The 11606-nt window shown below is 39.7% G+C and overlaps 1 protein-coding gene across 1 annotated transcript in view; it reads right to left on the bottom strand.

The window, feature by feature from the left end:
- Positions 1-660: 660 nt before the first annotated feature.
- Positions 661-11606, bottom strand: part of ABLIM1 (actin binding LIM protein 1) — a 94710-nt gene continuing 83764 nt past the window's right edge. Inside the window, 6 exon segments of the mRNA XM_010564719.1 lie at positions 661-2674; positions 4010-4090; positions 7123-7197; positions 8467-8474; positions 9472-9532; positions 9840-9901. Coding sequence (XP_010563021.1) covers positions 2561-2674; positions 4010-4090; positions 7123-7197; positions 8467-8474; positions 9472-9532; positions 9840-9901 — 401 coding nt within the window. The 3' untranslated portion in view covers positions 661-2560.

The raw sequence follows: 11606 nt of genomic DNA, 5'->3' as shown, positions 1-11606 counted from the left end.
AGACCGGCAGCTCACATCCTTGAGAGAGCAAGTCTTCAGATCAAAAAGGTTTATTGTCAAGGTGACTTGGGCTAAAAGACCCGTGATGCCTACTATGTTTGAGAGGCAGAAGCACAGTACTGGCTGTAGGATGTGGGCTGGCAAAATTTGGAGAATTTTAATATTTAAGTGCACTAAAACTCAGTTAAGCCATCTCAAAGTTAAGCCACACCTTGCAGGTGACAAACACTGAATTTCTGAGACTCCAGCATTCTCAAAGCCTGTGACTGTAAAACACTGCTGTTCTTTTGTTGTATGGATTTGGTTTCAGCAGTCACTTAAAAATGCATCTCAAACTGCCAGTGCCCCTAACATTCTCATTTACTTCTCAGTGTTTCTCTAAAACCCTTTCAGATGCTTCTTCTGAAAAATGAAGGAAAACATGTTGAACTGATCCTTGCTGCAATCTCAGTAACGTCCAGAGAGCTTACTCACAACTGAGTGTGTCACAGTGTTCACTGAGGGCTTCTTCTGTTCAGTGGGAACTGTGATGCTGTATCTGCACAGTAGCATATTCTCCAGCTTGTCCCATAGACTCACCATTCCCTTATGTCTAGGGACATGGAGCAGGTGCTGATCCCCTGTATCTGTCTCTTATATACTGAATTTTCAACTCAGATTTTATCAAAGGAACCACAGTGATCTGTTGCAACAGGACTTCCTAAACCAGCAAAGAAGAGGCAGGATTTGGGCTGTCCTGCACATTTCATGGTGAAATGCCATTTGGGGATATAGAGAGCTCAACACAGTCGTACTGAATCTCACAACTACACGGGACTGTTTCCCCTTCCTGACTTCCAGATTTTAACACCAATGTCTCATATAACAGAAAATACAAAGGTTCTGATGTCTCCAGTGCCAAAAGTTTCTGCATTAAAAATGAAACCTTGATATTCTTTGACAGACACAGAACCTAAATGACCCTCTCCCATATCAGGAGACAGGCTCATTAGTGCAGTATACATTGGCAGTTAAGCACCAAGGAAGAGAAAAAGCTGACCTTGCAGCCGCAATGAATTAATTCAATTACTTTGGTGCTCATGTCCTCCTCTGTATAGGACTTGCCCAGAAGCAGTTAAGGTATATACAGGCAGTTTTTTTAAGCTGCAGCATATTGGAAGAAGACTGAAAGCAATAAGGAGTTCAATGCAGCTCAGAAACTGTCTTGCATGATTACTCTGTCTTCAAAAACCAAGTCAGGCACAAAGGGAAATAAAAATAACCAAGGCTGGAGCTTTGACACTTCAAAAGAGGGGAAAAAAAAAAAAAGAAAGCCTGTGCCCTCTATTCCAAGCACAAGTGAAAAACTACATTAACTAAAAAGAGTGCTTGGCCCCATGCACTGTGCCATATTGACAACAGCAACTGCAATTTAATCAAAAAGCCTCTATTGGCAGAGCATGGCACCTTGATGGTACCTTTTAATTCATAAACATTCCTCCCTAAGAGGGATGAATTTGTGTGTTAGCTTGCAGAGAACCATCTTCCCTGCTGATGTAAAATCCTACGACTCCACTGCAGTCTGATGAGCTGTACTAGTAATTACTAGCAGGGAGTCTGTCCCGAAATCTCTGGGTGCGAACCAGGGCACACTTAAATAAGCATTTTCTCACTCTGTCACGCCCACCCCCATCCACCCATCTCCTGGACTGAATTACAAGAAAACTGACTCTTCTCCACCATTCCCATTACTTAAGTGATCTTAAATTATTCAAAGGACTGGTTAAGCTCCAGCCTTATTAATTCAAGCAGAAAGTGTGGAAGAGGGAAGACTGACAACACACAGCAATTCACTTCCTATATTCTAGCAAATATATACAAGGAGTCCATTTTCCAGAAATTCAACTGGTATGTACTGTAAGTGAGCAGAGTGCCCACATTTGCAGATTGTATCACATGAAGAAGATGCCATTTCAAAAGAGTGCCAATTAAGAAACAGTTGCATGAAAGACCTAATGTGACCATGTAGATAAGTTACAAAGGGCTTCTCCTTCACTACAGAGCATCTATCTTCCTCTCCATATATATACACATATATACACATACATACACGTACACACATAGATAGATGGATAGTTATAAATACATGTGCGCACACACGCAAACACACATACATATATATATATTTTTATATATATATATATTCTTTTCCAGTTCTTGGAGTGGTTACAACTACTTTAGTCTACAAGGCATCCTAAGGGCACTTCCTGGCTCTAGCAATAAAGTCCATCATATTGTGGAGAGAAGTAAAGGGAATATCATTGAGGGAGAAGAACAGAACAGTTTCCTATCTTGTATAATATCATGTAACAGGTCGACACCTCTGAAAACTATCATTGTTGTTTCTGAGCCCAGATATTTTCTCCCTATGTTCCAGGAGGGCAAATGTTCATCTTGTTCAATTGCTGTGTACAGAGGTGCCATTATGTGATTTTCCCTTTTTGGTGGATAAGTAGTTGCTTCCAAATAGTTTGGACTGTATAATACAATATCATTTTTTGTTGGTTTGTTTAAAGGGAGATTAAAAGAGTTTTGCTTTTTTCTTCATGTCGTTGCGTCTCCAGAGAGGTAACTTGTCGAACTCCTGTATCGTCATGCCAAATATTTCTTGAAAAACTTCAGGTGCTAAGTGACGCTTTAAAACACCCACAAAAAAAAAAGGGGGGAAGGGGGAAAAAAAAAAAAAGGAGAAAAGGCAATGGTCAGTCAAAGCTAAAGACACACAACAGGAGATAGGAGTGCCTTAGGGATTTAATGTCACTATCACTGTGTAAGAGCCATTGCAGGAAATAATGCTGCTTTGGCAATACCCATATCCAAGTCCTCGTGAACTCTTGTGCTCAACGAATCAATAAAATTTTGCAATTTGTTAAGTCTGAGAAGTTTGCAAAGGAAATCAGAAGAACTATTTCAGTTGCTGAATAAGCAAGAGACAGAAAAATGATTTGTCTGAAGTCACCCAACAAGCAGTGATAGACCAGAGAACAAAACCAGCTCCTGCATGCCCCTGTCCCAGGCTTTAGGCTAGTCACTTCTGCTTACATCTGGAAGTTCAAACAGACACTGGGTTTCAGGAGAGCTTTGCAGAGGGGCTGCAGGTTGACATGCTACATTTAAAGTTTTGAAAAGGAAGATGTCTGGCCAGACTAACTGTCCAGCACACTTCTCTACTGCCAATGAAACATTTTTTGGTGCTGTCTTGTGCACAAGTTACTTCTTGTTCAGCCACTTTACAGTGCACTGGATGGGGAAAGAGTCTCCCTGTGGCACTAATGTAACACACCGTCGAATTCTGATTAGTGATCACGTATCTACTAGTGCATAAAATGTGCATAAATGGTTACTTACCCAAATTTTTGTGGCCCCTTCCACTCACCTCCACAGAAGATTAACTAACTACAAATGACTTAAACATCCCCAGATTTCCACTGGGCTGCTTAAGTTTTTCTGATCCACAAAGTTGTAAACAATTTTTATCTGTTGGCAGAGATTTAAATCCTCAGTTTTTTGGATATCAGCCAGTCTAACTAACTCACAGGACTCATGGATGAGCTAAAGAAAGTTAGACTTTTGATCCTCCAGGATGGCTGACACTGACTCTTAGCTAAGAGATGATCCAAGATCAAAGAAAGTATTGCTCCATTCCAACATGGATCCTATGACTACAAAGCACTTCCCCAATTTTGGGCTTTTTAACAAATTTACAAGTATATAATTAATTGCTTGAAAACATAAGGGGGTTGTGAGAAGCTCAGTCCATAAGCAGGGAGACAGAGATGTCGGACTCCTGGCCCAGCACTGTTTGTGGAGATGCGGCTGCTTCCTCCCCCGTCTGACTCCTCTTTCCCTGCTTAGTGCTGAGAAATCTTCCCAGTCTAACAACGACCCACACTTCAGTGTTTGAGCTTTCAAGTGTGCAACAACAAACAACTTCAGCAGGAACGAGCATTTAGGAACTTGCTTCTCTTACCTCAAGCCTGGTTCTGTCTACATCTTTTAGTATTTTATTTCGCCCTCTGTTGGTCACCATGAGCATTTCATATGGAAAAATCTGTTAACAATGTATAAAAGGGGAAGAAAGAGATGTATTTATATTCTAAAGCAGAAAGAACAAAATGTCTCTCATTTTCATAACCACACAAACATTGTTTTCTTTTTCAAAGGAAATCACAGCTTTTTTTTCTTTTCTTTTTTTTCCTAAAGTTGCACAAAAGACAAGCCAATCTGGACATAGCTAGAACTTGTTCAGTATCAAACTGTCTCATATTGTAGAGCCACTATGTACTTGTCCGTTCTGCTGATTTTTATCGTGTATATACTACATCAGCTGGCTTTGGTCAGACAGAGTCCTCTCTAGTCAATATACCTTCTCAGCCATCAATGTGTAAGTTTATTAAGGTAAATGTATTTCTCACTTACTGGTCTAACTGATGGTTGCCAAAGTGTGGACAGCTCTAAGGAAACAGACACTTAGTGGACTTTTAAAAGATGAAATAGATGGAAGTACATTAAAAAAGGCAGCAACTCCAAACAAGTAAGATATTAATTCATGTGGGCTATGGCATTCAATAGAAGTCATTGCATGATTTTTTTTTGCCTCTTTGGATAGTTAAAAAATTAAAACAACTGCCCACTGTGCTTGCTGGCTGTGCCATACATACATAGATTAAAGGAGATACTTTTGTAGACATATTTTTCTTATGCACCTTCATCTGCTTCAGAAAAGTATGCCTCTAGCACATTTCCCATTAACGTTCCCCTTGATTTCCCTTCACATTGCAAAGAATGTCCAGAACTTAAACATATCAGTTATTGGCCAATAATCTATTCCTGAAAGCATAAATGATTTTACTTTTGTTTTACGTGTACAGGTTCTTTGTTTGAAGTAAAATGTTTACTGTCAGTGGGTCTCAAATCAGTCTAATCCAACAGAAACAATGCTGCTTAGAAAGGATTTCAGAAAACCATGTGCCTTAAAATCAGTTTCTGTAATCATCCCTGGCAAATAAAATTCTGGTTTAGGATTTTTTCCCTCGGGCAGACACCTCCATAAATGCCTGGAATGACTTAGGAGAGCTCACGTTCTGACAGAGCCCCTCTGTAGCCCTTCTCATTGCATGTCTCTGCCGAGTAGGAAAACAGCATTCCCAGTGAGGTCCTTGTCCAACCCCTACTGAAGTCAATGAAGTTTTTCTGCAGACTTCAGTGGCAATTGGCTCAGCCTTTACTGTTATTTATGGGTCTTGTTTTACTTGCCCACTGGGAACAAGAGTGAGACACCAAAACTCTCCTCGAGAGATAGTTGAGCTATTATCAAATGCTACTAATTCAACTGTTTTAACATCAGATGAAATTGAACCTAATCAACTTTTGTGCAGTACTAGGCAATTAAGCTCATTGCATTGTCAACAATTATCCCAATGAACTTTTCAGAAATATAATAAATAAGATTCAGGCATCAATGAACACACCACTGAGTTTATTGTAAGTAATAATAATTTAAATAACGTGTGCTTACAAACCAATTGTAAGATAAGATTCTTAGGAGATTCTGACATTGCCACAATTGTACAATTAAGCCTATACTTTGAATTACATTGTTTATGTTTGATACTGGAAATGGCTACCATATACAGCATTATAGGAAACTAAAATGTAACTTTTCATATTTAAACAGGCAGAATTTAAGTCAAAATCTACGGTCATAAGTACATTTTATATTTAGATATTCACAACAAGGCATGTCTCAATCTGGGGTGGCAGGATGCACAAATTCTGTCCTTTCTGGAGAACTGTTTGGTAAGATTTGGTCATTCTTGAGTTTACTGATTTTCACGTGTTTCATGCTGACTTTGAGTTGGCTTCTTTTACTTTATCAGGTTTAAGTTGGTGTTGGACCATTGACATGAATAAAAATACTGCCAATTCACACATGCTGAAGGTCTGGCATCACCCTTATAAACATCAACTGAAAGTGACCTATTGTCTCAGGAAAATTCCCATAAATTTTATCACTAATAATACTGACAGAATTTGTCACCCAAAATAACACTCCAAATCACCAGGTGCAGCAGCAGCAGTAGTGGCTTTAAGAATTTCTATTGCACTGAAAAAGAAATTATTTGGAATAAAAAGTAGTATCTCAGGAGTTGAGGATGTCCCCAAGGTCTTATTTATATAATATATAAAAACACTTGTTAATATATATTGTACTGGGGTCTCAGCTCATAAAGCTAGGGTTATTGCTTTGTACAGTTTGTCTGGAGGTGACTCGGAAGCACAAGTAGTAATCTGGTTTGCAAAACGAGCTCCTCAACTGCAGAAATGCTGATCTTTGTAACTTTAGCAAAATCATGATTTCTCGGAAGGTTCACCAGCAATAGAGAAAGTTATTGGATTTAAAACACAGACCTGGTTGAATCCCCTCTATATACTATGTTCATTTTTGACTCAGACATCTTGAGACATAGCTGCAAACCCATTTTAATTTATATCTTAAATTATATTCAGCTGACATTGCCTCTATTTCCAATAAATCTCCTGAGGAATTTCTTATATAGGGAATTCAACATTATTGAAAGGTGTCAGGCTAACAGCGCTGAGAGCTATAGAACAGATCCAGACAGACATGTAGGTATCTAACTTCCAATTTGTAACAAAGATCCATGTACTTCATTAATTTTTAAATTAAGACAGCCTCAACAGCATGTTGTGAGCCACAACATCCTGCATCACTTTTCCAGCCTGACAGATCTGAGACCTTCCCATCAAGTTTGGCCTCCTGTTTTGGCTAGTGAAAGCCTGACAGAGAACTAGCTATTGAGCATCTTCAGTATTTTCATTTTGTCTCTAGAAAAGCCTCCTTAACCCAAGAAGCACACCTGGGCTGCCCTCAGCCTGCCTGAGTACTGACATCTGTAACAGGCAAAGTCCAGAACAAAAGGAGAGGTTTGGCACAGAAGGAGCAGGGACTGAGGTGAGGTAAAGAAAAACAGGGGAACTAAGATATTTCCCATATTTTATCTGCATTTCACAGTCAAATCTTCACTGTCTTGAAGGAAAGTGAATAACATCTGCACTTGCCTTTGGCTCCAACATGTTAGGCATAGATACTCCTCTGTCCATTCTCATTCCAGGGACATGACCATCCGGAAGGGACTGCATCAGATACAGGTACACATCAGACACACAGGTTACACACACAGAGGGTAAAGGCACTCAAGTAGCGGTGAAAACAAAGGTGACTTCACTCTAAGACTTCCTTCAAGTCTTAATATTTAGTCTTATCATATAGATCATTGCCATGGCTACCGTTTACTACTTCTGTGAGGCATGCGGAGGGATCCTTCGATCCTCTCTGCCACCACAGCCTTCTGTCACTGCTAAGGCTAGCGACAGCTCCCCACTGAGCCTACCAACATCACCTCCCAGGCAGACCTCTGGACCCCAAGAGAGCGGTGGGCCCTTTCCCACCCCAGTGACTAAGTAGGGTTCTTCTCTGGACAAATACTCAGAAGTATTAATTCAGATCCCACCCAAAAACATACAAAGCACTCTTAACACCTCTGGGCTTTCCTTCCTGTCACTTACTGTATCAGCTGAGATACTTTTTTTTTGTCTCTATAACGGGACATTTTTACTACAACCACAAACAGGCATAGGGTAAAAAGGTGCTGTTTTCACACAGGTACTGTTCCTAATGACAGAACATTTTGAGCGCAATACATGGACAACTCCTCTCTCCTCCCATAATGTTATTCTCTTTCCAATCATCATGATTTTGATACACCATTAACAAAATTACCCAAGCAATTAAACCCTTTCTTAAATTGCCATTTTATATTGTGATTGTGCTAAGGAGCCATCCAGACTCAAATCATTCTGGAAAAAGCCCTGCAGACAGGATTTGGAATAAAAGGGTTTATATTTGAAAGCACACCTCTTACTGGCTCATCTGTAATGGCAGCACTGTAGAAAACTATTGATCAGCCATCTTGTCTGGAGGGCAAATTTCAGAGTAAAAATGAGGAGTTTAAGGCTCCTGGTATGGAAGAAAATTGCCTCCAGAAGAGACTTTATGTCTCTGGGGTCGGTATGAGAGGCTGGAAATAAACCCACCCTCAGCTGTCCAGAGAGGACTATTACAGATAACTCATGTATTAACAGACAGTGGATTTTACAGAGCAAGTCACAGAACTGGTGTGAACTGTCTCAACCCAGCTCTGGGGACGTAACAAAGAAGAATCTGAGGCTGTGCCTGTTTTTTTGTTGATAAGAATCTACATTGGTGGTTACGCTTAAACATGCAGGAAAATCAAAGCTATTGTCTTAAGAAACCCTTCCCTGCAGCAGAAATTCAGACTTCGACAAGAAAAGTAGATGCTTTTAGTTCTGTTGTCAGTTGATTGATGAAAATCTGTACTCTACCTGGAAATCTGAAAAGCAAAAGAGAAATCTCATCAGTTTTAGAGTGTGGAAGAACAGGAATCTGTCACAATCTACCAGATAATCCTTGTGTCTTCTGGTTCACCTGATCTTTTGAAAATCCCACCCAATTCTCTAAGGCCAGCAACCTTCCTACTTTTGGACTTTGTAAAGAGTCAAACACTCCAAATATTGCAGCCCTTTTCATTTCGAGCAGGCTTCTCATTCAGGAAAATCAAGTCACTTTTGAAATATTAAGAAAAACAAAACCATAATCAAGTGATTAAATAGTCAACTAAATTTCAAATGTGTAGAGCAGGGTTCACCTCACCTAACCTCTCCATCAGGTAGCTGTCTAGATTCCTCCACAGCCTATAGAGAGACGCAAGCAGCAACAGAAGATGCCTGATCATAGGGTATCTAAGATGATCGGGATCAATCTCACTTTGGTGATAACTAGCCTCCCTCTCTCTCAGCTCAAACCATTTCAAAACATTAACTCTCAAAGTTACATCACTTTCATAAATATTAATTGTCAGTTTTTATTAGGCAATGACTGATACCTAGCTCAAAGTCATAATGAAAATCATGAGCAGCAACAGGGGTTGGAAGGCATTATCCTCCTTTCTTCACTGTGGCACATTCTTTCAGACCGTGCAGTGGATGGTAATTTTCAGAGAAAGAAAACACCACAACAGAACTCAGTACATATTCCTGATAATATACATGTTACCTGCTTTCCATGTGCACCAATGCTAAAGCACTCCCTTGGCATAAACAAGGATCAGCTCCACATAGCAGATTTATCAAAATAAACCCAAACTTTTTAACAGGTATTTGCAGAGTTTGAGTTAATTGTTGAGTTTACCAGAGGAAGCTACAATGTACTGAGAAAATGCAAAGTAACCACATCCACAACCTTAAAATAAACCAGCAGAAATAATCAAACATGTTCAGCAATGAAGTGGCATCTAAAAAGGCTCCTCTTTTAGGTAAAGTTAGCCTTACCTCTAACACCACCACTCACATCCCCATAGCTGTTGTACTGACCAAAATCTGTAGACACCGGCTGTAACAGGAAAAGAGGGACATGCACATAAATTCACATTTCATGACTTCACAAGCAGGTTGGTATATGGGGAGAAATAAATTCCTTTAAGCCTTTTATTTCCCCCTCAATTTTCACAATGTTTCTTGCATTGCTTTCTTGCCTTTTTAACAATATAGTTTGTGGGAAGGGAAATTAAGTTTTGTCTGACTTCAGATGGTCTTATAAAAAACCTTGATCAAACTGAAAATCCAATACAGTTAATATGGAAATAAATACCATGGATAATTAAATCCACTTTTGCTTCTCAAAATCACCATCTCCTTACCCTGTGAAGTCCATTTTTTCCATAGCCAGGGAGAGAAGAGGTTTTGGAGGCTGAAGCATGTGCTGTTGAATGAGGAAGGGAAAAATCTTTTACTGGAGACATCCCATGAAAACTCAAAAACAATAACATTTGAGGAATCAACTGGCATAAAAAAACCACAATTAAAAGAACTAAGCATATACATAACCAACTAAGACACACTGACTTTAAGAAACTAACATCTCAGCCCCAAACACATCACAACCTTCCACACATTCTGAAAGTTACATGCAGCTTTATCATGCCATGGTGGTAGGTCATCAAGAAAGGACACTGTGATTTTGCCAGGCTCAAAATCAAAGTGGTCTCCACTGAGTTGAAAGTAACACTCGAGGATCAGAAAAAAGAGCAAAATAACTTTTTAGTCCTTAGCTAGATAAAGTATTGCTGTGCATCTTATAAAGGGACCAAGGTAAAGGACAAGGAGAATCTAAGATCAGCAGTATTTGACTGGATAGGTTCCCTGTTAAGTCTCCCATGCAGGTCCATTCAATTCCACTCCCATAAGTGGCACACGTGGTTTATGTATCATTATACCCTCTGAACCTTTCATGAATTTCCTTTCTATTCTTTCTACTGCAACTATTATTGGACTCATGCTCCCAGCTTCTGCTACGGCACAAGCCAAGATACATATGACTAGCGTACTACATCCTCTCTGTATTCAGATGTTTCAGTTTGCTATTTTTTTCTACAAAGGAGAAAAGGCTATTAGTTTTAGTCCTGTAACACTGTAATTGACAGATGTTTTGGTACTGACTTCAACAGGAGAATGATCAGAATGGGCAGTGCTGAGTGAATTCAAACAAGTTTGAGAATTTGGCATTCTGATCCAAAATTATAGTTATCCTGCACATGTGACACTTCTGAGAACATGACATGATTCAACAGAGCTCTGTGACCCCTGCTTTCATCTGAAATGAAAATGAAATAAGGTATGTAGGGGCATTCAACTTAGTATTTGCACCGACCTCAGACATTGCATAAGCAAGACAAAGACAACATGGGAATGTCAAGGGTGTGTTTCAAATACAGATAAAAAGATGTATAAATAGAAGGATTGTCAGCATAATGATCAATAGCACCTCTAGAGTTAATACAGCTCCTTCTGACAAGATCCTCCATATAGGAATGCAATTTTTGGTTTTTTAAATGTTATTTTTATGACAGAAGGGCATGGAATGTAGAACTTGAGGCACTGATGTTGCCAGCAATAAGCAGCTTTGGGAAAGGTACCACTGATTCCACAAAAGGCAACTGATGACTGCACTGATTACAACTGCAAAGAGGGATGGACACATCTCCAATAAAGGAGTTCTCCAACCTGCGCTAACGTTAATAAAAAAGTCATAAGCTCTGAGTTGAGCAGGTAGACTCCAGCCCTGTAAGAATTACAGATAGTTAGGGAGAGCCACAGACATCCTCTCCAAGACCATAAATAGAGGCAACACACTTATGCAACAGGGAACACAAGGAAATCTTAGTTTGCTTGGCAGCTACTCCAGTGGATGACTCCAAAGAGACTCATCTTGTCCCTTCTTGGCTCAAAGTACAGTTGCTGTGCTAAAATGGCAGGGGGATGAAGACAGTGAAATAAAACCCTCAAACCATTCTCTGGAGATCTGAGAAGGCCACAGATGTATATCAAAATCTGCAATGAGGCCAAGAATCTGAGCCACCAATTAACCAAAGTTGACTTTTGTGCTTTTGCTCTGGAACAGAATACAC

Source organism: Haliaeetus leucocephalus, unplaced genomic scaffold, assembly GCF_000737465.1.
Source record: "Haliaeetus leucocephalus isolate CR32 unplaced genomic scaffold, Haliaeetus_leucocephalus-4.0 Scaffold184, whole genome shotgun sequence".
Lineage (NCBI taxonomy): Eukaryota > Metazoa > Chordata > Aves > Accipitriformes > Accipitridae > Haliaeetus > Haliaeetus leucocephalus.
The sequence above is the reverse complement of the archived record's forward strand: the minus strand, read 5'-3'. Positions and strand labels throughout refer to the sequence as shown.